The 27,792-nt window shown below is 37.7% G+C and overlaps 1 protein-coding gene across 1 annotated transcript in view; it reads left to right on the top strand.

Annotated features, from left to right (window-relative positions):
• Positions 1-602: 602 nt before the first annotated feature.
• RUNDC3B (RUN domain containing 3B) overlaps positions 603-27,792 on the top strand; it is a 54,286-nt gene continuing 27,096 nt past the window's right edge. The window contains exons 1-6 of the mRNA XM_087775644.1: positions 603-947; positions 7,669-7,784; positions 16,610-16,743; positions 19,804-19,889; positions 23,398-23,487; positions 26,544-26,624. Coding sequence (XP_087631770.1) covers positions 844-947; positions 7,669-7,784; positions 16,610-16,743; positions 19,804-19,889; positions 23,398-23,487; positions 26,544-26,624 — 611 coding nt within the window. The 5' untranslated portion in view covers positions 603-843. The remainder of the gene's footprint in view (positions 948-7,668; positions 7,785-16,609; positions 16,744-19,803; positions 19,890-23,397; positions 23,488-26,543; positions 26,625-27,792) is intronic.

Below are 27,792 nucleotides of genomic sequence, written 5' to 3'. Positions count from 1 at the left end.
GTGGATTACCATTTCATTCACACATTCCCACGAGCATGGCCTCGAAAGGTTACGTACGCACATACAGCAGTGTCTAATGGTTCAGAGTAGTTTTAACTCTAAGCCTAACACCACCACAGCCTACAACCAGAGAAGTTCCCACATCCTAGACAGCAGCTCGCTAAGAAGAGAGAGAATTGATAACAATTAAAAGCAGCCCACAATTTCACAGACGCTTAGAGGGCTACAGGACTCACTCGGGGATCCTGAACCCCACAGGCAGATAGCAAGTGAGGGGACACGAAAGCGAATGAGGGGGAAGGAACGTTTGGCAGAACGGGAGCGCAGGAAGTCTCTCACAGACGCCCTCCTCCGCTCCTGGCGGAGCGCTCCGCCTTCCTCAGCGGGGCAGGCGGACAGGCGACCCGGCGGCCCCGCCGCCCTCCCGCCGCCGCCTCAGGTGCCGGCGCTCACCCGCCTCCCCACCGCTTCCACCGGCGGCGCGCGCCCCTTCGAAGCGCCGGCCGCCGGCAGCGCCGCGCGGCGCCGCGCCCCTCCCGCGCGCTGATTGGCTGGCGGCGCCGGCGCTCTGCGGCGCTGTGATTCCGAGGCGCCGTGGCCGCCCGCCTGCCGGCAGCGGGGGGGCCCGAGCCGCCCCCGCCGCGGGGACCCCGCCGCCTCCTCGCCCGACCCGGCGCCTGCCTCGGGGCGCTCCTCCCGCGGGGACCGGGCGGCGGGAGGAGGAGCGGGGAAAACACGGGGGCCTCCTCCTCCGCGTGCGGCGGGCGCAGCATCCCCGAGACCGGGAGGCCGGGAACAAAGGCTCCGCGCCAGCCCCGGCGGCTCCACCTGCCCCCAGCGGAGATGGCGTCCCTCGGCTTAGGGGGGCTCAACGTCTCCGCCCGCAGGAAGAGCGTCCCGTCTCGCAACGCCGCGGTGGAACGGCGGAACTTGATCACGGTCTGCAGGTGAGCCCCCGGGCCCTGCCCCGCCTGAGGGGACCGTTCCGCTCGCCCTCCCGCCGCTCTGGCCGCCGGCAGCCCCGCCTGAGGGGACCGTTCCGCCCCCCCGCCCCGCGCAGGTGACCGGCGGCCCCTGTTCGCGGCGGCCGCTCGGGGGCGGGAGCGCGGGCGGCAGCCCCGCCGCAGCCGGCGGCCGCCCTGTCAGGGGGAGGCCGGGGAGCGCCGACCTCCGGGGGCACGTAGGGCAGCCTCCATCCTGACTCAGCTCCTTCGGGAGCCTTTGCGTGAGGGGCTTTCAGGCGGCGGCCGGGGGGCAGGGAGGCAGCGGGCAGCGCCCGCGGCGCGTCGGGGCGTGAAGCGGTCTTTTGGCGGCGGGGAGAGGTTTGGTTTCGGCACCTGGGCTGTGCTCCTGGGCGAAAGGCGTGTGCCGGGCGAGGCAGGGCGGGCTGAACTCTCGGCAGCGTTCAACGGGGCTTTTCATCTTCGTGAAAACAGAATTGGGGTAGTGTCCATTTCTCTTAAATTAACGCGGTACGGCCGCTTTTAAAATTTAGGCTTAATATAGATGGACGTGCAGTGAAACCTAAAATTGTTCTTCCAGGCTGCTGTGGAAGTGGCTCACCGTGCGTTCTGGTAAGGCGCTGGTGCCGCAAGAGCAGTCCCGAGGAGGCTGCGTGCAGGGGATATTTTTATCTCCAAAATCTAGATCAGGAGACCTGCAGTATAGGCTAGATCTAGTGTATTCAAATTTTTTTTTAGTATCTTAGTGCTGAGCTTATACAAGTTTAATAATGCCTCCTATGGCTCTCCGTGTAAGCGTTTCCACTGCTGTCGTTGCTGAATTCATGCAGCATTTCCAAGTGTGCAGTACTGACCCATTACATCATGGCAAACTTTTCAGTACAGGAGTAGGCTGGTAGCAATGACTCCGTTAGTTTGTCTGTTTCAATTGCTGAATTTTTCACTTACCAAACTAATTTGAATATTACCTGGAGAAGGTCTTCAACAGGCTCATATGAGCTATGATATAATTTTAATTCTCACAAATGTTAATAATATACCAGGACAACAAGGATAATTTTGTACCCTCACCGCTTAATGCTGCAGCAGTATTTTTAAAAACAGTTTAGGATCCCCTATTCTTCCTTTTTTCTGCTTTTATTGTACATCGTTAATGAGTTTTACAAAGTATAACTGTATCATCTGGCTACTGAAAGGAATTTGTTTCAATATTCCTTCAAGTCCTAGTATCTGGGTTTCAGAGTAGCATCGATACTATTCTGTCTTTTCCCAGGCTTTTATTCTTACCTCTACTATTTCCTGTGAAAAAGATATACAACAAAAACATAGAAAAAGAAGATTTTTATCAAACTTGCTGAAGCAGATCAAATAGAAGAAACAGAAATTCTCAGTTTCACTGTTGCTACAGAGATACAGATATTGCCAATCTGTAGGCTTGGGAAAACACCAGTTTTATCAAGTAATAAAATAATTGTACAGGATATAAACAGTTCTTTTTAAAGGAGTATATTGTATTCTACAGAGCTTACTATTCTTTTCTGCCTCCTCATTTGAAAGGAACTCTTCTGTACTCCGTGGTGTTACGTTTTATTTTTCAGTTTATTTCATGTCCTTGTCCTGCAGTTGAAATGATGTTGTACCATATTTAAAGACGCTTAGAAATCAGAGGGAATTCAAACATGTGAAACAAAGAACCACTACAGAAACTACTTGAAATTGGCGTATTTTAATTATTTTCAGTAAAACAGTTTAATTTTGCTGTATCTTCACAAAACCTGAAGTTGCTAGTTTGTGAATACACCTTAAAACTTGGAAAGGATGGTGAGGAAAAAGGATTTGTGTTATTATTATGTGTATGAGTTTATTTATATTTTTATTCTTCTGCCAGTGTAAGAGTAAATGTTTAAAATATTTCTGTGCTTTACCACAGTTATTACACATTTTCTAATATTGAAAAGTGTTATTTGTTAGGAATAGCCAAATTAGTATCAAAACTGGTAAGATAATAGTCCTTTCCAGTCAAAATCCTATGAGAATGTGAAATACTTCTAGTAAAAATAGCTCCAGTGAATTGATTCAACTAAATTTGGTTGATATGGCTTGCTACCCAGTGAAGGTGAGAGATCACAAGGAAGATATTCTTCTGAATTACCATCTGTTACCAGTCCCTGATAATTTAATGAACTACTTTTGTCAAAGCCTCAATTTAGCATATTTCTATGTAATAGTTAAACCAGGGTTTTGGTGTTTAGTCTTTTCTTACAGTGATGATATCTAACTCCTCAGGCAGATGTGGATAGTTTCTCACATTTACAGCTTTGGAAGGAACAGTACGTTTCCACTAAAATGTTGAGTGGCAAGGTAGCCATGGGAAGTAACATAGTTACTTAAGTTCCATAAACAAATTGCATGTGAAAATAGATGGTTATATTTGTGCAACTGCACAACAGTGATTTAAATTGCAATAATTTTTAGCATTTTTTTGTTTGAATAAGTAATACAAGTTCTAAGCTCTGTCTCTCTCCCTACCTTTTTGCCCTCAAGTTTGATGGCTTCCATTTTCCAATAAGTGGTGCTGGGATTTTGGGGTTGTTCTTTGTTTGGTTTGGTTTTGTTTTAATCTAGTCTTCCTTAAGATTCATAGATCGAAGATCTGTATAGATACAGAACCACCAAAAAAATAGAGGCAGGCTTTGGAAGTGAGGGTCATAGCTTAAACACAGAATGTTAACGCAGAATTGAACAACTGTCAGGAAATGTATTTTTAAAATAGAGATTTTGCTAGTATGCATAAGAGCTGTTGCAGTGACCCTTAGCTGAACTGTCTGGTTTCATATCCAAGCCATGTACTCCAGCATAAGGGATATTAGTTTATAATCTTGAGGATTATTCTATATTAATAGTTTACGTTCTTTAAAGTGGCATTTTAATGATACTTCCCAAATTGCAAGCTAAATAAATTTGACAGAATCCTTCCATTCATTTGAAAACTGAGAGAAGCAGAATCTGACAATGAAAAGTGAGAAATTCATATAGCAGTCAAATTTTCTGCCTGTTTGCTTTTTGATTAGAGGCTTGTTGCTGTTTTGGAAATAAGCCTATAGACCTGGGACATATCCACAAAAGGATTGGGTTTGGTTTGGAGTTACTAAAGAAATTTGGGAGACCTTCTTGTGCATCTTGCAAAACAGTGGAGGAACCTGCCCCCAAAAGATTGCTATAAAGCTTTCTTCTTCAAGAATGTTTTCCTGTTATGTAATTCAGAAGGTCTTTTTAAGGTTGGAGAATGCTACTGTTTCTACATCTTTTTTTGGCTCAAGCAAGACTGGATTCGTGACAGAGAACAATGTGTAAGAATCTGAAAACATCAGAGTTCATGCAGGTTGTTTAGAAACACTGATATGGGAATATTTCCAATGGCAGTTACTGTATGAAAAAAAAACCCACAACACAACCACCCTATTGTTGCAGTGGCACAATGGGGAATGATTGGATAAAAGACATTTTTTAAAGAGTCTTGAAGCAACAAGTATTGGAGCTATATTACTCCTCTGCTCCTACAGCCCACCAAAACTTAACCTCTGTTAACCTCTGAAGTGTAGGTAGTCTGTTGTTTTGCTCTAGAGTGTAGTGCTGCTGTAGTGGCCCAGTGGAGAGAAGATGAAGTTGGGAGCCACAAAGGGAAACAAGAACTCTGCTCTAACTCTACCTACTTGGACATTTTTTTTCTTCATAGCTCTCGTGTACTTTAGACCTGACCTTTTCTTTCTTGACTTTCAGTCCCCAAGTACTTCCACATAACTGTGCAAGAGCATGGGCTTTCTTTGCTGGGGGGCTGTACACTGGAACCAATATATGAGGCATCTTTCATGACTGAGTAAAATTGCTTACCCAGTGCTTACAGTGTAACCTTTTTTCAAAGGCATCACTTCTACACGCCTTAAATCCTTTTTCCAGTCTGCGTGGTAAGCACGGTGAAGTATGAATATCATGCAAAATGTGTTTGTGACTTTTAACTTACACTTAGATATGTGCTTGCCTCTCTGTGGTTCTGGAGAAAAAATTTTAAAAAACCCCAACAACACAGGAGTATTTGCCCAAGAATTGTTTTAAATATCCCAAAAATATTTCCAGACAATCAAATTTTGCCTGGTAGCACTGTTATCTTCCTGGTCTACGGAAATAAGGTGTACATACTCGCACCCCTTGTTAGTTCTCCTAAAAGCCAATTTCAGCCAAATTTGACATAGCTATGAGGGTTGTTTAGGTTTTTGGTGAAAGTGTAGAGTAGAGAGACAGGAATTAATATTTCTATGGAGCGCATGGTGGTAGTAATATGAGCACTTAAAAAAATCACCATTAATGATGATGAGCTGTTAGACTGTCTTTTCTAATCAGACTCTACATATTTAAAAACTAGATATAATTTTTTTCTTCAATTGAATTGCAGAATGCTTTAAAATGAAAAAAAAAATTACTTATCTGTGATTTTTAGAAGTGTATGTGAATTGCTCTTAAGTGTTTTTTCTTGAATATATCTCCATTTCTGAATATGTATCCCATACAACATTAATGAGTGAACTTTTTAAGTAGGACACTGAAAAATAGGAGGAAAAACAGGAATATTTCCTCATAATAAAATATGAGGAAAAATAGTCATGGCTACATATGATACACTACTTTGTTTTGCAGTTTATGGATGATTGTGCCATGATTGTGTCTTTGAGTTTTAAGATGATATTCCTATATATAGTCTAGTACATTACACTGCTAACTCGCTCTGTCTTGTGTAGGTACCTGTGAGTGAGTGATATGCTGCACCTTCTCTTTTTCAGATCTGCACGGTGTGGGAGGAGTCTTCTTGTTACAGTTAATACTGACTTGGTCATGGCATTGCTATATGCATTTTTTTTCAAAATTAAGACGATTTTTTTATAGATAATTTCACAGCTCTCGTATAGCTTTGAGGAAACAATCATTACTACCATTAGAGTAGTCAATAGCAATGATACTGACTAGGTAGAAATTTATTGGTGGGCATGCATGTCTCTCACTTACTCAAAATTGGTTAAAAATGTGGAGGAGTTCAAAACTGAGTCATAACTTGGCACTGCAGAAGCAGCTTCCTCCCCCACCCTTCTAACTCCTAATTCCTGTCCTGCCAAAAACACTACAACAATAGAAGCCTGCAGGAAAGGTAGGATGGGGAGTCTTTATTCAGAAGTTTACTTGATATAACATAATTGAGTTGAAACTCTTGAAATATATGTCAGTTCAGTTTGAGCATAATTAGTTTCATTTAGTAAATGATGATCAGGAGGCTGTGCTGACTCCACTAAGGATGCAGTTAAGTTACTTTTACAGTACAGAGCATTTGAAAATAGTACTGCTGGTTTAAGGAGTCTCATTCCTGCCCATGCCTATACAGTATGCTGCTTCTGCAGCTGTGCCATAGAACTGTTTGTGTTGAGATGCTGTGAAGCATATTTATTATGAATGTATCCATATTTAAGAGTCACTCCACCCCTCCTTCTCTCAATTACTAAAAATCTAGATCGGTTTGTAGTGAACCCCATAAAAAGTAGAACTGGCGCAACTGAGGGAGCAGCGTGCTCAGGTGTAGGGTCTGGGACGAGTAGGCAGGGTGAGAACTTCCTAAGCTGGTACTGTTGAAGTTTGGGTGTTGTGAAAACTATTGCCTCAGGCTCTAGTATGGCTCCATTAATACAAATAAGGATTGTTGCAAAAACCACAATAAATGCCTCAAAATAAATGTTACTGTCAAAGTTGAGGACACATGAAACTTGCCTTGAAACTGAAAACTGAAGAACAAGGAGCAGAAAGGAAAATAAAAATGGGTTATAATTAAAATGGAGAAGGCAAGAGAAAAATCAATTTTTGTCATGTTTCTTGAGGTTTAAACTACCTTCTTCTGAATAAGAACGAAAAGTGCAGGTGTAACTAAACACAGCTAACATTGGCTAATTGACTAGTTACCTCTTGTCTGCTTTTTACAGTGGCTTGATTCAACCTTTCCAGTTTCAAATGTTAGATCATTTAAATTGATAGCTTTTCTGGCATAATAATGAAGTAATATGATGCTGAATAGGGATTACCCTCATTCACAGGGAAATCAGCCTGTCCAAGTTAATGCACAGAGTTAACAGTGCATAAAAATTCATTGTTTTATAATATGTTTGGATTATTCTTGCATTAGGATGAAATTACAGTGTTCTTGTAATAGGATAAAGTTTATACTTCTGAATCTTGGGCATGGATTTTGGGAATAAAAGGAGCATTAAGTGAAATGTCAAGCAAAAATCATGATGTTTAGGATTACAAAGAAAATTATGTTGGATGCTTTTGAGTGCTTGTTTTTCTACAGCTTCATTAAAATAATTTACAGAAGAGGAAAATAATTGGAAAATAATTAGCTCACTTCTACACAGGAAGTGTGGGGAATTTTGTTTTCTTTTTTTGTTTTCTTTTTTTGTTTTTAAGGCTTTATGCCTAAGACCAGCAACGATGATTGTATTTCCAGGTTATTTCTCAATGTGGTATGTGTTTGTGTTGCTCTGACTGAACTTGAAATCATCAAGGTGGTTTTCTGGTTCTCTGCTTGTTTGGTTTATACAAACCCCTGTCCTTCTATAGAGGACCAATAGCTATCCATATAATTTATGATTGTCCTGTACTTTTGCTCTAGGTTTTCAGTCAAGACTCTAATCGACCGTTCCTGTTTTGAGACTATAGATGATACTTCCCCTGAATTTAATAATTTTGCAGCCATTCTGGAACAGATTCTAAGTCATCGACTAAAGGGTATGTTAATTAACTTCCTTACTGGTGATGTTTTTGCCATGAGAATTTGTTTATATGAAACGAGTGTACATCTGTAGAAACTCCTTGATGCTGAATGAAAACGTTGGCTTTCTTTGTGTCTGTCCCTTTGCTGCTGCCTTCCTGATTGTTTGCATTACTGTGCAAAAGTCAAGGAATATTTCCAGTGTTCTTGTTGGAAGTCGTCTTGGCTGGTAATTAAGCAAGTGGATGTTGCCATGGTGCTGAGCTCTGTCTGCTTTATGATAAGGCTGTGTCCTAAGAGTCTGAGGCTGAAAGACAATTGTAGTGTTTTCTGCTTTAACAGAAGCTATAGAGAGCATATATGTGGTGCTGCTCCCTTTTCTTTTTCCCTTCCCTGCTTTTGTTGCCTCTTTTCCAGATAGTGTGTTTAGGTCCTTTCATTCCTGTCCCCCCACCCTCCTAGTGAAGCTGGTTTTTGCTACTGGAATGTAATGGATCTGGATTAAATTGCTTTTGAGAAAGGTCAGTTGTTGATTCTCCTCTTGTATCAGAGTCAGATGTTGTTCTAATTCAAGAAAATGTCTGTTTGCGTTTTCCGATTGTTCTAGAGGAAGCTGCTTTGCTAAAAGAACAGAGTGTGCCTTAGCAGTAACAGTCGCTAGAAAAGGACTTTGGAAGCTTCTCCTCATTTCTCAGTTCTGTGTACAGTTTCTGAAATTATTTGAGGATTATGAAGGACATCATAATCATCTAAATAGAGATGTGTAATATGACAATCTACTCCTTTTCATACTTCTGCTTTTTAATATTCATAACTAAGCTTTGTGAACAATATTGTGTGTAGGCTGACATTTGAGTAGCACAATTACTACCTGCTGTCATTCTGTCAGAGAAGGAAAAAAAAGAAATCGCACAGTGGGGTAGGAACACAGTGTTTGTCACATTGTGACAAAGATTATTGGAGTGATTATGGGTACTTAGCAACTTGACACTGCAGAGAAATTGCTCTGTTTTCTCCTTCTCCCCCAGCTTCAGTGATGTTTCAGCAAAAATCATTATGAATCCCCCCACACACACACCCAGCATTCTTTTGCTTCAGTCTGTTATTCAGGACATGCAGTACAGAAAAGAAGCCTTGACAGGCTGACAAATGGGTTACAGGCAAATGGAATTTGCAAGTAAAAAATTATTTCAAATAAGAAATAGCGAAAATGCAAAAGCTAAATTGTTGTTTCAGTCTTCCCCTTGTAATTACCAGTATGATTTTCTAAGTTTGCAGAGTTAAATAAAAATATGGGAAAAGGCAGCAACTTGTGCATTGTATTTCAAACGGGGGAATATTTTGGTAATAAGCTAGATCACTGCGAGTAATTATTTTATTCTTTAAAAACTTGAAAGGGAAATTGAGATAACAAATGTACCATGACAATTCAAATTTTAAGAGGGTATATATTATACAACACAGGGCTTGAAAGAAATTGCATGTTATTGATGGAAATGACTAACATATTCTGAATGCATACTTTTGTGTCAGTAGGAGCACACTAAAAGCAGACTGGTAATTGCAGTGGCTTGTATACAATGTTTTAAAGCAGGCAGAACATACATGGTCTGTTTGTCTGTGGTAAGATAAATGGCTTCATTGTATCAAAGCTGTCAGGATAATCCTATGGCAGTGTAGTTAAAGGGATGATCCAGATTTGAGAGTTTGAGTATACAGACCTTTACTTTCTTAAGGCCATGGCAAATAACAATTCCTAATCTTTAGCTTCCTTCGGAAGTACTGAGTGAGGAAGGAAGAATGAAAAAACAAAATCATTAATTTGCATTGCAAAGTACTAAATTTACTTTTATTAGAATACTTTTACTGGCAATTGTCTTTTCTGACACTAAATATAATATGCTTTTAAGGAGCAAAGCATAGTCTTGACTGTTGTTGCTTGTTGGTTTTGTGTTTGGATAGGATCCAGACAAAACAAAATGGGAGGAAGAAGGATAGCCTTTTTAAGGGGAAAAAATGTCCAACTACAGGGATTAGAGTTTTATGCTTTTCCTGAAACCACTGCAATTAGGAATTCTGAAATAATAGCTTTCCAATCCTCATCCTCCTGGCTGTTCTGCTAAAAATGCCAGTTATAGCAATATAAGCACCATTTTTAAATTGATCTTTGATAAGTAACTGATCTGATACTGCCAGCTTCAAATAGCAAAAGGGTCATGAAACAACATTCATAGTTGTTTGGGTGGTTGTGTTGGTTTGTTTTCTCTTTTCACAAACACTAAAGAATTTAGTTTGGAAAGTACTTTAGAAAGTCATCCAGTCCAACCTCTTACTCAAAGCAGGGTTGTCTCAGATTGCTCAAGGCGTTTTCCAGTTGAGTGTTGAAAATCTCTGTGACATTTCTTAAACTCGGTGCAGTTTGCTACAGAATTTTCTGGGCCCCCCACCCCTTTGTGCTTACCTTTCCCTGATATTGGCCATAGCCCTCAGTGGATCTTGTGGTGAGCCAGACCAGGAAGTCAAACAGGCAGAAAACTAATGACTTTCCCGATGGATATGCTTCTTTAACCCAGCTGCTCATTTTCTTAAGAGTGGTGTAGGTGTGGGTGTTTGCTTAGTAATAAAATGAGATCAGCATAAATATATCAGCTCACACAACAGATCTGTGAATGCTGCTTGAATGCAGGTATCTGTTCATGTGACTTAGCACATATGGTACCAAAATAATTCCAAAAAAGGTAACATAATATGCCACGGCCAAAATGCTGCATCTGTACTACCTTACAGTTACACGTACACCAATGCCAATAAGTAGCAGTCAGGAATAGACCACTGTTGTTAGAAAAAGCAGTCTGGCTCGCAGCCTATTTTATTGCCCTAAGGAAGAGAGAGTGAGTTTGAGTAAACTGTATTAACTGTCTTTTCAGGGGTTGCAAGCTGTTGACTGCCTTCTGCTCTAGAAAGTGGAGACATACGTATCCCTGTACTGTGTAATATTGTATGTGTAGTATACCTGGTACTCCCTAGAAGTGCTGGATTTATTGTGACTGCAGAGTAGACCAAATATCGTAATGAGGAGGATATAAAGCACGTGTTCTTCCTGTCATTAAAATAAGCTGTGTGGCATGCCTGCTGGCAAGATACGATACTACTGGACAGGACAATTGAAGATCTTGAAAAGGCAGGAGAGAAGGAGTAACAGAAAAAAGATGAGTGACTAATTACTCTCTTAATCCTTCTCAGGAATAAGAATTTGCATGGCTTTATAATACAGCAGAGAGTAAGTGGTATTCTGAGTGGATACAGAGACAATGCATTGGAAGGTCTCTGGACCAAATAAGACCTATAGTCCTGAAAGGGATTTTACAAATCTGTATACAAATGTATGTGTGTTTGATAATCTTTAAAGCAAGCTGGGTAGTTTCAGGAGCCATTTTTTTCCTCAAGTAGTTGTTTGGAATTTGTTCCTTTCTTAACTATTCTGTACTGTGGTGATTAAGCAGTATATTGTAGTTGTCTTCGTGGTTTCTTGTTTTCACTGCTGGCCACAGATTTTTCAGGTATATTTCCTGTCAGTGTCCTTTTTATCAGAGCAGCTAAGTAAAGTTAGTGCAGAAATGGTAGGGGCATCAAAAAGTGTTCAGCAACAGTACTTGGGATTTGATCACAGGTATATCCTAGCTGATCTAAAACCTGAAGTCAATTCAAAGTGATGTATATACTGTCTTTGCTATATCACAGTGTTGAATGGTTTTCTGCCTTTTTCTATCACTTTAAATCAGTTTTAACTGAGCTAGTACTGAAGAACATTAATAACTATTGTAGATTTTTATGGCCATCATCTCAAACGTATTTCTGAAAACTGTTGTCATGTGTATGTATTTGTTGACTTACTATGTTTTCATTGTAATATCTTTTACAGCAAAATGTGTTTATATCCAAACTGCTAGCCAGTATGCATGCTTAGAAATAGTTTTGATGTATAAATTAAGTTCTGTCACTGACAACGTATATAGTGCATCTTGCTTGTGACTTCTGTAATTTTTGCGTGTCATGGTTACTGTGACCATACTTGTCATCTATACACTTATTTGCATTTGCCACCACAATGACACAGTGTGCTGTATTGTGCTATTTTGACACTTTCACAACTTTGTGTGCGGTTTTTCCTGTACGTACATTTAGAAGGTATTATAAACACATCAAAAGCTTCTGCTACAGTTGCCCATGGAAGCTGCTTGTCTCTATCTGATCTATGTTATTCCTAATTTTTAGTGACTGTGGAGTTTGTTTGCTTGCTTTACCTTTTTCTTTTAGAAAATTTAATGTGAGTAGTAAGCTTCTAGGGTGATCAGTGCTGCTTGAATGGAAAGATAAATGTAATAATTCTCTTCCTTTCCTCATTCGATAAAATGTTCTAGTTTCATGCATCATCAATAGTCTGGTGGTAGTAATGGTAAATAGCTGTACTAGTGATGTCACTGGTAAATGTTCAGTTCTTGCACTTCTTCATAGTAAGGTGAATTATTAAATAACTAATTTTTGAAGCAGTGAAAGAATTATATTTGCAGTGCACAATTTATCTCTTCCCATATGTTTTTTATTATTTAATTTTAGGAGCCAAACAAAAGCACTTACTACTACCTGCTATTTCATGGAGCCTCTGTTTAAGCAATGAATATTAATATAATTTTTATTAATAAAAATCCCCTGAATTCTAATAATTCAGGCATAAACAGTGGTTACAAAGGGAAAGGGTATGAATTATGTCTGCAGGAGACAATTTGTGTTTGTAGTCTAGGTCACAGGTGAGGAAGCAGGTAAGTGAGTGAGTAAGATGCAGCTCGTCATGCTGCTCATCCTGAGAAACAAGTCTGCTGGATAAAATAGTTAAGGTAACAGAGATATAATGGGGGTGAAAACGGTAAGCTAAGGAAATAAGAGCTGAAGGCACTACTGTCATGAAAAAGACAAAGTCTGAGCATATAGCTATGGTAGCCTTTTATTTGGTGCAATAATGCTATTAGCAGTATAGCTTTTGTTACTAGATTTAATGTTTATACACACATAGTGACCCTATTACTGTTTTTGTCTAAAAAGAAATAGTAAGGCTCCTGTGTAATTTGTGGTTTAGCTCATTCTCCTTTCTCTTGTATGGAGAAAAATCTTAAATGAATTTATAATTGTCTTGGAGGACTGGGTTTATGAACTACTGTAAATTTTTAATGACCCATTCTGTAGACCCAAAATAGAAGAGTAGGTATCACAGAAATTCCTCAAAGGAATAGTATGCCAGTTTATTAGCAACGAGTTGTATTGAAACTTATTTTTTGTGGGATAGAAAAATTTGCTGCAAACTAAATAATACAGGGAAGTCTGGACAAAACCTGCCTGTACCTTAGAGCATCCTAGTCCTTACTTCTTTGCAACTGTGCAGCTTTGTAGGTATGAAATTGGACTGCAGTGGAGTAGGAATCAAACTGTTTAATGTCTTATTTGTGAAGAATTTCTTGGGCATGAAAAAAGATCTGCAACAATTAGTGTTGCGGATGTTTGTATCTAGTTGTATCTAGACCGGAGCAGAAATGGGTTGATACAATTAGGTGTGTAGCAGTATTCAGAAACGTGGTGAAATAGAAACAATATTGTGAAAATTTTTTAGTTGCTTTGCAGTTCTGTGGACAAGAATTGGATTAATTTGAGCAATGTTTAATATTAAACATGCAGCTTCCATGCTTACCTAACAATTTTGTTTGGCTGACAAAAACATTAACATCATTCCTGTTGGAATAGCTGTCAGTTCCTGTGTCTTCTGATGACATGTAAACTTCATGGCAAAGACCACATACTCTTTGTCCTTTGGACCTCCCAGGAAACTTATTCTTTCCTTAAGAAGTACTTTGACAGTTGTAGAGTTGTAGACTAAAATTAGCTTTCAAGTTTATTAGCACCCTTTAAAATTTAGATAAGATTTTAGAATCATAGAACAGCCTAGGTTGGAAGGTACCTCAAAAGATCATCTGGACCAACCATTTGTGGAAAAGGGAGCCTAGATGAGATTATCTAGCACTCTGTCCCATTGCATCTTGAAAACCTCCAGCGATGGGGACTCTACGACATCCCTGGGGAGGTTGTTCCAGTGAATGATTGTTCTTACTGCAAAAAAAAAATTCTTTCTTATGTTGAGATGAAACCTCTCCCAGTGCAACTTGTACCCATTGCCCTTTGTCTTCTCCATGTGGCTCCTTGTAAAGAGAGAGCCTCCATCCTCTTTGTAGCTGCTCTTTAAGTACTGGAATGCTATGATGAGTTCCTCTCTGAGCCTTCTATTCCCTAGGGAGAAAAGACCTAACGCCTTCAGTTTTGTTTTATGGGGCAGGTTCTCTAGCCCTTTGAACATCTTCGTGGCCCTCCTTTGGAACCTCTCCAGTCTGCCCTTGTCCTTCCTGAACTGCAGGGACCAGAACTGGACGCAGTACTCCAGGCATAGCCTGATAAGCGCTGAGTAGTGGGAGCTATTTCATTCCTCATTCTTGAGAGTTCTCATGGCTGTGTGTATTGAGTGCATTGAGGGCCAAGTAGGATTTCATAGGCTGAAAGCTTTTAAAATTGTAGGGAATATACAGCTTAATATCTTATTTAGTAGCTCTTAAAATACATCCTCTCTAGTCTCAGACAATCTTTTCCAACATTTTTCTGTGTATAGAATGATTAAGGAAGTTCTTCTTCAGATGGTGTTAATTACTAGAGTGTGGACAAAGTTTAAAGTTGTAGGGAGAAAATAGTGAAATATGGAAGTCCTTGATTCACAGGAAGTCCTGAGTTGGCTGTGAGGTTCAAGTGGAGGCAATTCCTACTGAAGTCTGAAACCCATCATGCCCTCTCGCAGAGCTGGCTGTGAGATGAGAGCCCACTGTTATGTCAGAGTATATTGTAATTATGGCCAGCTTGCTTTGTTGATTAGTGTAAGCCAAGTAAGTGCTGTGTGCTGGTATGTATTTCTGTTATAAAGGTATTTTTGTTTTTAAATGACGTGTTTTTCAGGTGTTCATTGGTAAAGGGAATTGCTTTGAATTAGTGACTTCAGAAAACTGAGTGAAACTGTGCATTTTTTTGCAGAATATATTCTGTCCTTAAGATAGTCTGAAAAAGCCGCAAAAGTTCTTGTATGATATACTTGTCTTTATTAGTTGGCACTGGAATTGGTGACACGAAGTCATCTTCACACTTAAGCTGCATTTAATTTTGCGGATATAATTCCCAGGGCAGAAATGTTTCTGATATGGTAAAGAATATGAAAAATATCTGTAGCTTTTCATGTTGTTAAAATGCTGTTGAATTCTTGTTGCTGTCTGCTACACTCGGCATTTCAACAAAAACTGTGAGTTCGTAAGAGTGCTTACCTCATGGAAATTCTTTTATTTTAGTCCTTAAAGTTGAGATCTGGATCTACAGTAACTGAAGCAACTTGGGATTTTGTTTTTTCTTTGACATGTCGAGTAGTATATATTAATTCTTCCTGCTTTTTTTTTTTTAATAAGTTTTTTATCAAGCTTTGAATCTAATAAATAAATCCATGTAGCAAAGTAAGCAGGTAGGCCACAAAGTCAAGTTACATGCATCCTCTAGGGAAAAAAAAAAAACACCACTTGAATTTCTTAAGATCATAGGGGGCAGATCCTTGACACTACTCTGGCTATGCTTGGAGCTAAGATAAGTCACGCTAGATGAAAATATCCTTGTCATCATATTTTGGCATTTTATTTTCAGTATATACGATTTGCAGTATCAGTCTAATATATTCTTTCTTGAAATCTGAGCTTTCGAGCAGCAAAAGAATTAGGGGTCTTTCTGATAAATTATTAAAGCCTCAGAAGTACAACTTGACTTAAAATAAAATTCGCTTAACAATAAGATCTCATTTTATATGGAGAAAAGGTTTTGCACATATGTAATAACAGCAGTCACCAGAGGGCAATGTTCATCTTACTTTTTATGTACCTGTTAGCAGTTGTATGCTGTTCAGTCTGAAAAATGAGGCTGGACTGTTGCATCTGTGATGAAACGTATTTTGTGTGGAGCAGTTGCAAGTAGTATGTAATTTTGCCTTTCTGTTTCTAACTGCAATACATTCCAAGCTGGAAAAAAATACGAAGGATTTTTGGTTAAAGCTCCAGAAGAGGTACTGATTTGCTCAGTTAATTTTGGTCAACTTCCCAAGGAATGTTCTGGGTGTACTCAAAATAAATTGTGACTGTAAAACTTTTTTTGATCATGCATCAATTTCTCCATCAAAAAAAAAAAAGTGAAAACACATTTTGAAATGTTCCAATCTGCTCCTAAAATAAAGCTAACACTACCACAGCAAACAGTTGTCTTTATATATAAAAATTATTTTCTTTTAAAGAACAAAACTCTCTTTACTTGACTGTATTAGTGAAACACATGGTACTGCCTAAAACTAACAGAAATACTTCTTGCATCATATTTTAAAGTCACAAAAGTGTGTGCTCTATTGTGATTTAAGAGTCCCGTGAAGAACTTGAGTGTTATTATAGTGTACTAACAAGGAAAAAAACAACAAAATACATATGTACATACATTTTGTATGTACACAAAAGCCCCAAACTTCTCTTTGTGCATTGTTTTCAAACCAGGGTGAACTGCATAATACAAGTTTTTTTACACCCGTGAGCCAGTTTTCAGTAGGAATTTATGGACTTGCTAGTATAAAATCCTGTCAGTGCAGGCAACCTGTAGGGAAGTATTTTAATTATGTTTATCTCCAATGAGCAGAGAGGGAGGTTCATAAATCTTTACATATCTTGTATTTTGATTTAAGGTCAGATCACCTGGTTCGGCTATGAAAGTCCTCGTAGTTTCTGGGACTACATTCGAGTAGCTTGCCGAAAAGTCTCTCACAATTGCATCTGCAGTATTGAGAACATGGAGAATGTCGGTTCTTCTAGAGCTAAGGTAGGGAAGAGAAAGGTCAAATTGACTTTCTTATTACATTGTTCTGTATAAAATATAGCTGACATTTCTGTACCCAGAAGAAAAACACATTACTAAGCTTGCCCCACAAAATTTTTCATTGTTTGAAATAATTATTTTTATATGTACCTAGTAAATATTTACTTTAAAAAAATCACTTTTAAATCTGAATGTATTTACTTTTAAATTTGTTATTCAGTAGAATAAATCTCAAATTCTCTATTCCGTGAGCATGTTGTATTATAAAATGATTGCCTTCACATTTTCGAACTTACATAATTTTTTGGAAATGCAGTATGTTGAGGGAAATTAAGTTCATGTGGGCATGCCTAACAAATACTATTTTAAAATTATAGAAATTTGATATTTTTTTCCCCTAACCTAAGTATCATTTTGTTTTGTATATAATTTATGCACTAATGGAAAAGGTGTGATTAGCTCTTGAGTTTGTTGGTGTGATTGTGCAGGAAGCCTTTAATAGATTTATTTGCTAGTAAAGATCCATTGTTTTAAAGGATCTATATAGAAATGACATCGCAACTCCTGATTGTAGGTATGATGGAAACATTAAGGAAGTAAAAATTTAATGTGTTGATATGCATATGAACTGAATAAGAACAAGCTTTAAACTGACCTATCATTAAATCTTAATAGTGTGAGACAATATAGACCAACACCTTAAGAAAAATACTGTTGGATAGAGATTATAAGTTCTTTTTACAAGATTGTAATGCTTTTCAATAGCTTGAATTTCTGTGTAAAGCAGATTGATAACTGAGAACCTTCTGACATGAAAGTATAAGTAGTATAAAAGGATGCACAAATTAATGTTCTTATTTCTTTTTATTCCAAAATGAACTGGAATCAGTTGTTTGAACAAGTATCCAAACTGTGTTCCATCGCTATTTTAAAAATCCCAGTGTTCCAGATTTTTATTGTACTCTGGATTACTCACAGTTGGTGTCATTGGTGAGGTGGGAATATTTAGCTTGTTATATACAAAAACTTTGTAGGTTTTTTTCAGGGGCATGACTGTGGTTAATACAATTTAAATTACAGGTATTTACACAACCACAATTTTCTTCAATAAAAGATGATGTTTAGATCAAGCAGCACTATGAATCTAGTAGATCTTTGAGCAGCCATTCTGATGATCTGTAGTATTGCAGAACAGCTTATTTGCTATGTCTACTGTTGCTCCTTTCCTCTTTTGTATAGACTCGTTTTTAAATAAACGAGTTTATTTAAACATATCTGTAATTTGCATGAAAGCTTTGAAACACTTGAGATTCTGTGGCAAAAAGGTATTGACTGGTTTTCCTATCCAGAATATTACATGCTCCTCCGAGCACTCAATGTACTGGAGTAGTAGACTGATAATTTAAGTCATGCAGCTTTTCTTGCTTATGTTGAGATCTGAACATTCAGATAATTTGGAGAACTTATTTCCAAATACTTTCTGGAAAGACTCATGTTCTAGAATCTGATGATTGTATTTCTTATATTTGAGATGTATTTTAAAGGTGTTTCTGAATTCCAATATTTGAATAGATATGGATATTTAAATTCAGTAGATAATAAGATGCAAAGCTATTTTCTGAAATACTCTTATAAATAAATTTAAATTTTCTTTTACTCTGTGGAAAACTCCATGCTAAATAGTAAACAAAGAAGCTAATTTGTGCAGCAAGTGTGGAGAGTGGTGTTGAATTTTTAAAGGTGTATGTGGGAGTATTTTGGCTGTCCGTATCTGAAAAGGTTGGAGGCATGTTGACACAAACACCGATGGTATGCATCAGTTTTACTGGTGGTCCAAAGGGGTGTCTGCGTCAGCCTGGAAGCTGTTAGTAAGGGTTTGCCAGTGCTAGCTAGCCCTGCTTTCACTGGACCTGCATAAGGCTTTAGTCATTAGCTAAGCAGCAGCATCAGGGTTTGACTGTTTCACTCATGTTCTAAATAACTGCAACATAAAGGCAGCTATCCAGATACACATGCTTTTCATTTTAGTGCACTCTGTGTTAAAGTTTTTGCTATGTTGGTGGTATTTATGAAAGTGATTTTTTTTTTTGTTATTTAGCATCTGCCTATCTTATTACAAATTTAGTTTGATCTAGGTCTATATAAATTAAAACTAGGAATATAATCTACTACAAGTGGTTTTGGTAGAATGTCTGTAGTGATATTCAGCTAGATGTCAATTATCACCAAATATATTAAGCAGAAAGAGGTCTTACTATTTTTACAACTATTTGTAAGTTTATATGGGTTACAAGAAATGTTCCTGGTGTTCTCAAAATGACAATCATAACTATGGCAGCCATTTGAAGTGTCTCTTTCTTGTAAACTATGATCCTGTGCACTAGACCTGTAAACATAGCGCAACACATTCCTAAAGGTTATTTTTGAAGCTACTGCTGTTGTTTATAGAACTGTTTGAAGTTTTGCTTTTGGACTCCAAGTTTTAGGCCTCTTAGATTTTATTTCATTCCTGTAAATTATGTGCACCTTCTATAATGATGTCCTTACTGAGGGGAAAAGATAATTTATGCAAATTACATTTAAAAAAAAATATGTCACTGAGAAATTTTTTTGTATTGATCCCACAAATATTTGAATGAATGCAGAGAATTAGTTCTTACTTAAATCACCTTGAGGGTAGGTTACTGCTGCTTTACATTGGAACTAATTGGATGCTTCCAATACCATTGTCTTTAAAATGAAGGGATTTCTGCCCTGATCTGCTACCACTTATATACTCCAGCCTTTTGAAAATCTCATGTGTAGAATTAAAAACAATTTTCTTTTTTTTTCCCTTCAAATTTTGGAGAACTTTATTTCACAATAAAGTTTATTTGTAAGAATGTATTTTCTATTTTCATTATTACTGTAATGAAGTACATCTTAGCAACAATTTCTGTTTAGTGGTAACTTTGTTAATCAGTTCATTTCACCCAGGTAAATCAACTGTGTTCATTTTCAGATGTAAAATTAAGTGTTTCATTCTGTAATACTTAAATATTTGGTATCTGTTTCTTCTTGCAGGGTCGAGCCTGGATCAGAGTAGCACTTATGGAAAAGCATTTGTCTGAATATATTTCAACAGCTCTGAAAGACTTCAAAACAACCAGGTCTCTAAGACTTTTATTTTTGCAATATTTTAGCAAATGTTGCTTAAGTGAGGGACTTAGGTTTGAAAGTGAATGTTCTACTTGATTTGTATAGGAAAGGAGGTCACTAGTAAAAGAGCTGTAACCTGGTAAAAGATATCTGAGTTGGTATCAATTGATTGGATTTTAGCATGGGTAAAACTGCAAAATTGAAAATCCCTTTGTGATTTAAAAAATGTGCAAATAAGTCCGGAATTCTTGAAAGGTCAAAAGAGAAGAAAACCTCTCTAAAGAAGGAACTAATTCTGAAATTGTAGCATGATAAGGATAGAAGATGTAATGTTCCATTCAAAATTAGGTATGGTTGACAGAAAACCCTAGAGTCTCAGTAAAAAAATAATTTTCGTAAGAACTTTTCCTGAAGAAGAAAGTAAGAGAATTCTGGGAAACTTTTGAGAAATATAGAAGAGGAGAATTAGTGATCAGGCATAGCTAGGACTCTTGATGTAATATGAAAAATGTGTAACAGATTTTTGTTGTACCTTCTAATGGTAAAAGCTGTTATGGACAAGAATATGCTTTGTGATAAAAAATACTCTGGCTGTTTTGGACTGGTTCTAGATAATGTGATTTTTATATGGTGCTTTATCCTGTAACAAGTGTGTCTTGTAGATTTATGATGAAGTCATCTAAACATCAGTGAGTCTGTATCATGTTGTGGTGTCTTATGTTGGACTTTAAAAGTTTTAGACATACTGAATGGACTATTTAAACAATAAGAATTTTCTCTGTAAGGACTTCTGTTCATTTAGAATATTATTTCTGTTTGTAATACTATTTGTCTGCAGATGTCCATATATTTTGCCAATATTAAGGTGACTTTGAAACACAACTAGGTAAACATCCCATTTTATTGAAGTTTCCAGACCTGGCATCTTTATTTTACCCAGACTTGCTTGCATTTACAGTAGGCAAGCAGCTCATAAACCAAAGATTTCTGGAAAAGATTTACTCATGTTGCCTCAAACTGAAAAGTCACTTGGGTTTTTGAGGGGGAGATGAGGAGGAAGAGGAGGGTCACAAAGAATGTAGTTAAGTAGTACATTCTTTGTCCCTGTTTGGTAGTGCAGTTTGTTTGCAAGTGGGTAACAGTAGTATTATTTTATTAGCAGTTTCGAAGTCATTTATTTAAACATGTTAATATTTCATATATTTGAATGTTCTTTCAGTGGTATAGCTTTTGGAAACAACTTCTCTTGCATTCCAAACATAGTAAGTGCAAAGTTTCATTTGAAGTAATATTTTAAATACATCTAATGGAAATAAAAGTTACAGTTTCAGATCTTGGTAGTGTGGATTTCAAATCCACTAGCAATAATGGACACGCTCTCTTTTCTCGTGTGGTATTTTGGATACCTAATAAGTGGTCTGATTTTTTTGGTGATGCTTTGCACCATTTATTTAGCATTTTAAATTCCATATTGTGCTATATGTATCTTTAATAATTACTTATATAAACTATGAATATCATATGTTACATGTGTGTCTGTAGAATATGTGATTCATCTATCATACTGCTAGCTCTTTTTAAACCTCGCTGTTGTGTTTGGGTGCCCGATCTTAGGGCTAATCCTTTAATGAAGTAGCACATTATTAGTGCTGGATCTGCATATTACAGTTGGAAGGGGGTTGGAGTAAGCATGGGCACACAATTATTCTTCTAACAAATCGGTCAACACAGACTCTTAAGTTAAAGTAGACTGTTCTGTTGTGAGATGTCAACTGCATAAGACTGAAAGAAGATTTGTGAGTTTTCCAAGGGGACTGCTGTTTTGGCTGGGTTACTGTAGCTGGTTTAAGAAACATTGCCACTGTCAGACTAACATCAGCATCTCACTGTTACAAGTATGCCCTGTCTTTTTTGTGTGGTTACTTCCTAGGCACCGTTTTACAAGATAAACTCAACACAGTAGAGATTGGTACCTGGCAGTGATTTTACAAATGCCAGTGAAATGGTTTGTAATCAGCTGGTGCTGGGAGCATTGCTGTTAGTTCACAGATAAGAGTAACTGTACTGAATCAGACTGTAAAGCCCATCTAGCTCAGTATCCAGTGGCCAGTTTAGCCTCCTGGTGCCCTTCCTGAAGCCAGAGGGTAGAGAGCCGAGTCTGTACATCATAGCCTCAGTGCCAGGACTATAATCTCTATCTTCCCAGAGGAAGTCTTCCAGATTTCTTGCTTCCGCTGAGAACATCCAAGGTCTTGGACAACTCGTTTCCTTATAGCAAATGGATGTCTGTTATGAAACTGCAAAAGTGGGACTTCTGACAGTGTGCATTATAACACAATTCAGTCTTTGGAGCTGTGCCCCAAAATGTGCCTTTTCTGGATGTTCGCCATGCAGCCAACTTGAGCTCTCACTGAGCCATCCCAGTGCTTTCATGCAGTTCTTAAAATAGATGGAGCTTTTGGTAGGGCAGTGTTGCTGGTATTTGTCTGAAAGATGGGTTGCATTCGGTAACCTGGCACCTTCTTGCAATCATACGTTGGTAGAATGTATAGGTGGACCTTTCTGCCTCTGCTGCTGCCAAGATTCCTTTAACACAGAATTTAAAGTTGTGTGCTACTTTGCTGAACAGGCCAAATGCCTTTTTTACAAGGCCATGCATGGCAATGGTGGGTCCTATTCCCCTGCCCCGTGCATGGAACGTTTCTGTCTGGAAGTAGCTTCTGTGGTAGCTGAGAGGAGAAAATTAGAATGAATGGGAGAGAATGGGGAGGTGGTGAGGGAATACAGATTTTAAAATTGTTGCCTTATTGCTCACTTTCTCAAGCAGCCTTCATAAGTCTGTATATACCAGGGTATGTGAAGTGTATTTTGAGATCAAGCTGTGGAATTTTAAAACCTTGGCCAGTAGGTGTTTTACAATAAAAAATGGTTTTAAGAAAACACTACTCCTTCAAATAATGAAAATTTTAAATCTCAGAATAACTGGATGCAGCATACATATTCCTAGCATGCAGTATTTTAAGAAAAGGTATGCTACCTGGAAAATAGCTGATTTGTGAAAATATTTTTTTAAAAATAATAAAGTACTAAGAAAGAAGAGTGAATGTTGAACTTTAAAAGAGCCTGCAAGTAAAATTGTTGAGAGAGGACTTTTTTTTTTCATATGATGGAATAATTTTTTTTAATGTACGTGACACAAATTCTTCCTTTCAGCAGTAAAGTATAAGATATCTTCATCATTTTCTTTGCATTTTGTCCATTCTTTTCTACTATTTCTTAGGGCTAATATTATAAATTCTTCTTGCTTCTGTCTAAATTTTTATGTGCTCTAAGATTGTGGTGTTTTGTGCTGTGCAGTCTATTGGTTTGCCTTATTTGAAATGAAACATGAATGCCCCTGGCATTCACATGAGTTGTTTTTATTTAAACTGGATTTCTCCAGTTTTCTGTTTAACTATGAAAAACATTATTATTGGAGAGAAAATGGTATTAACTGAACTAATTTCTTTTTTATTGAAGGAGATTTTATGAGGATGGAGCAATTGTTCTTGGTGAAGAAGCAAATATGCTTGCCGGTATGCTATTGGGACTCAATGCAATTGATTTCAGGTATTACATTTGCATGCTTCATAACAAAATGCTCAGGGAAAGCACTTATAAATCGATGTATTATGGAAAACATAGTTAGATTCCCTTGATAGTTTGAGAGACAAAACTTAGGTGGAGGGGAAGGAAGAGGAGGAGGGAGAGAGAGATCTGGAATGGCTCTTCTAGATAGGAACAAAGTTATACTGTAGTTTATACAGCTGCATGATTACATCGCCTTTCTTTCAGGTATCAAAAATCCTGAAAGCAATCAGAAGTGTAATTGCAGAAGGTATATCAAACCCATTAAGTGATGCTTACAGACAATTGAATCTTTTAAAGCTATTTTTAAACTGTAAGAAAATCTGTGATTAAGCACATGGTTATGCCCTGGTACTCAATGACAGTATTATAACTGCACATGTAGAAGGTGTAGGTATCTTTCAATTTAGCACTTCTAGATTTTAAAAGCTTAACCTACAAATGACCATTTAATATTAATTTGTGTTATAGTTAGCTGCAGCTGAACTGCAAAATATCATCGGATTACATTAATTTACCTTTGCAATCTCTAGCTAGACTTTTGTGTGCTTTGTTATATGATTAATTCTGTATTTTGGGGTAATGAAGGTGCAAGCACACCCTAGATAATATAAAAAACATCTGGGTGTGTCATCATATCATCAGCAAGGTATGAAGACTAGAGTGCCTATGAAAAGATCAAACCTGGCTGGTGCAAGGCCCTGTTAATATGCCTGATTGGGCCCACTTAGCTTCATATAGAGCCACTGGGGAAGGGTTTTGTAATACAGCATATGGAAAAGGAGAGTGATAATGCTTTTCTCCAGTCTCCTGGCAGTACACTGTTAATATTGACCCTGCAGCAGCGTTAATGCTTGTCATAAAGCAGTTTAGGAGATAAACTGGCAGAAAACAGCACTTAGTTTCACTGGGTGCACTGAGTGATTGACTGTTGCCAAAAGGAGATTTACTCCTGCTTATGTACTCTTATACCAGTTTTGACGCTTGTTGGACCCTTCTCTGAGCCAGCTTAACTTGTTAAAGAGTGAAAAAACATACCCAGTAAGAAGACAGGATAGTTCTTTTGTTGTTAGCTAGTTTGGTTCATGTAAGCATCCTATTAGTGGCAGAGATGATGGGACCATAAGGCATAGAGAAGAGAAGGAATACAAAGGACTGAGTAATATCTTCCCTTTCTGGTGGCAGTGAGCATTTAGTTCAGCTGCCTGTGGAACTGCAACTGAATGCTAAAGGGGAAAAAAACCTAAAAATTCAGGTCTTGATGACTGAACTAGCTCATCATGGAGTCAGATAAGTGCCAGTACCACTGTAAGGAGGGGAAAGGGAATGTCTGGTTGAGTTTTAAAAAAACAAAACAAAACCAAACCAATGGGGAGGGAGAGGTTGAAAACACGGGAGACCTTCTTGTGCCAGCATTTAGTCATTAGATTGGCTTAACTGCATCCTCAACATATGTTCTGAGGGAATGGAAGTGTGCTGCAGGATGATAGGAGAGCTAGCCTTGCGTACAGCAAATTCAAATCTTACCAGATTTTATTAGTTTAAGCTTTACATTATGTGAAATTAAACAGCTTCTGCATTAGCTCTATACCTGGAAGGACTATAGCTATACATGAGTAAGAAACATAGCAAGAGTAGGTCTGCAGTATGTAAATCCGCCCATAAATAATCATCATCTGACTGTGTTTTTCTTGCATGATCCTCAGCGATATATACTACTGGTATGAGAGCTTAGTTGTATGAGCACACTTATTCTTCCTTTGTCCTCTGATTTCTAATACAAGCATATTTACAGGTATCTGTTAGTAGTATTCAGAGTAATGATTGGTTCTCATTGGAGACATTTAAGTTTTTGTCAATGCAGCTTTTAAGAGCCTAGAAATTTTCTGGGCAAAATAGGAACATAGTGCTACAGGACCATTTTTATTGTGCCACATATAATTCATAGTATTGTGGTTTGAATGGCTGGGAAGCTGTAGCCATTCTTTGCATGTTATATTTGAGATATATTTTTTTCAGTTCAAACAGTCTCTTATAAATGTTAACTGGCTTATCTATGTGGAACTGTAAATAAGACTTTGGGGTGGAGATGGGGAACCCAGGTGAGAACAGAATCTAAATATTTTTCCCCCCTCACATCAATGTGGAATTATGTATCTGCTTAAAATAATTGTGGTTTTGCAGGGTGCTTTTTGTTGTTTTCTTTGCTTTTCTTTTCTTAGGGAAAAAACCCCTTCAGATGTACTTCCCAAATACCACTTAAGTGACTGCGTTGTCAAAAATGGCACTTTGCAATTAAGTTAGCAAAAGCTGTGTCTTACTAGAATCTGTTTTTTGATGACAGAGATAGGAGGAGGAATATGAGCCTTGTGGAGGCATAATTAATTTTGTCATTTCTGTGATAATTAAACATGATTCAAATACAATCTTTTATATCCAGTAGAAAAAGAATACAGTGCAGATGAGAGCTTCATAAAGCTACAGCCATTTAAGAACATTTTCTGAAAGTTAGTTTCATTAGTGTTCCTCATCTTCCTGCAGCCCAACACCAGAAAGTATCTGAAAGGAGAAAGACTCTGAAATATTTTTCAGAACTGATTTTTGACTTAAAGTTAGTAGGATAGTTAAATAAGCACTCGGCAAACACTTTAAATGAGGTTAAATACTGAAGATTCCAAGCTCATCTACAGCTCTTCTCTTTCTCTTGCTTCAGCTAACTTTCCTTTTCCTGTTATTCCCTTGCAATCCATTTGTATTTTCAGAATAAAAGCGAATATTTAAAAATTAGAGTTGATACCACTTACCCTCATCTATTCTTTGATTATGTTGGGGTTTTCATTATCCTGTAATATCCTCACTGACTCTTATTTAATATTAAACAGTCTAGCTTGGCTGAGTAGGATTTCAGTGTTAAATACTCTAGGCCTTTCTTATTACCAAAAATTAAGAAAAATCAAATTTCACATTGGTAAGATTCAACTGTCACTGTCATTTAATTTTCTTGTTATAATCTTATCATTGTTTCTCTGTTTTATCAGTTTTTGTCTGAAGGGTGAGGGATTGGATGGAAGCTTTCCAGCTGTCATAGATTATACACCATACTTGAAGTTCACCCAAAGGTACTTTTTATCTTTACACTACTTTTTAAATTTTATTTCATTGGCAAAATTTTACTTCATATCGGGCCTCTTACTTTTCATTTCACATTCAAAATAATATCCATGTCTAAATACAAACCTCTGCATTCAGCTACCTTGTTCTTTCAGACTGGTGGAGTTATTACATGACTCATCAGAATGAGTCATGCTAACTTTTTTTACTTGGATTAGGATCACAGTTCAGCAGGAAACAAACTTTTTATTTCCTTTGAAGATCACCAGACAGAGTTGTCCTTTCTCTTGGGCCTTTTTTGTGTAGCCATAAACTTAAAAATAGTTATTTTGTAAATAAAAATTATATATGCCCTGGTAAAAGGTAAGATATGACACATAAGCAGTATGCAGTATGAGCAGTTAAGCACATAATAGAAATTCATGACCAGTTGCATATATAATCTCACTTTCCAGCTACATTTTGCTCCTCCAATCAGCTATATGATTAATAATAAAAAGAAGGATTGCTATCTGACAGATCAGATAGCAATTTGGCATCTCCAAAAAGCATGGAAATTAATGGGATGTGTTGTATTGTTAGGGTTGCCAAAATGAAGAAAGCAGTTGGGAGTTAGGAGTAGTCTTGAAGACGTACAACTGAACATGAAACACCCTAGTTATTCTCTTGAAGTTCTCATTAGCTTACATGTTCATGACAAATTGCATGATTCAGTTAAAGCAGAATTTGCATCACAGCAGGATCATGGAGTCACAGGAATCATTACTTAAAAAACTAGTAAATGCTGTTAACGTAGTGGGAAGCACGGTTGTAACGGAACATTTCAAACAGGTATTGGGATAAATTTAAAATTCTTCTCTTTGAGATAGATGTTTGAATTCTGTGGCATACATTGATTCTGGATGACATGGAGATATTTTAACAATGAATCTGCATGCTATGTAGGGAGATACTTATGTTCTGTGAAATAACAGGCATGTGGTCTTTGCTATAACCAAAACTATACATTCTCATTTAAATTTATCATGATTTCACATAACGACAATCACTTTTATTTTTCTGCATTTCTAGAAACAAATACAATATATTTTCAGATACTACTCTTTGCCCTGAATTTGTGAAGGAAAGATTAAGTCACCACTTCCTTAGATAGCATATTGTAATGCATTGGCCCCT

Source organism: Nipponia nippon, unplaced genomic scaffold (genome assembly GCF_047370975.1).
Source record: "Nipponia nippon isolate SJK-2023a ecotype South Korea unplaced genomic scaffold, ASM4737097v1 scaffold_1, whole genome shotgun sequence".
NCBI classification, from domain to species: domain Eukaryota; kingdom Metazoa; phylum Chordata; class Aves; order Pelecaniformes; family Threskiornithidae; genus Nipponia; species Nipponia nippon.
This window is presented reverse-complemented; position numbering and strand designations above follow the sequence as displayed.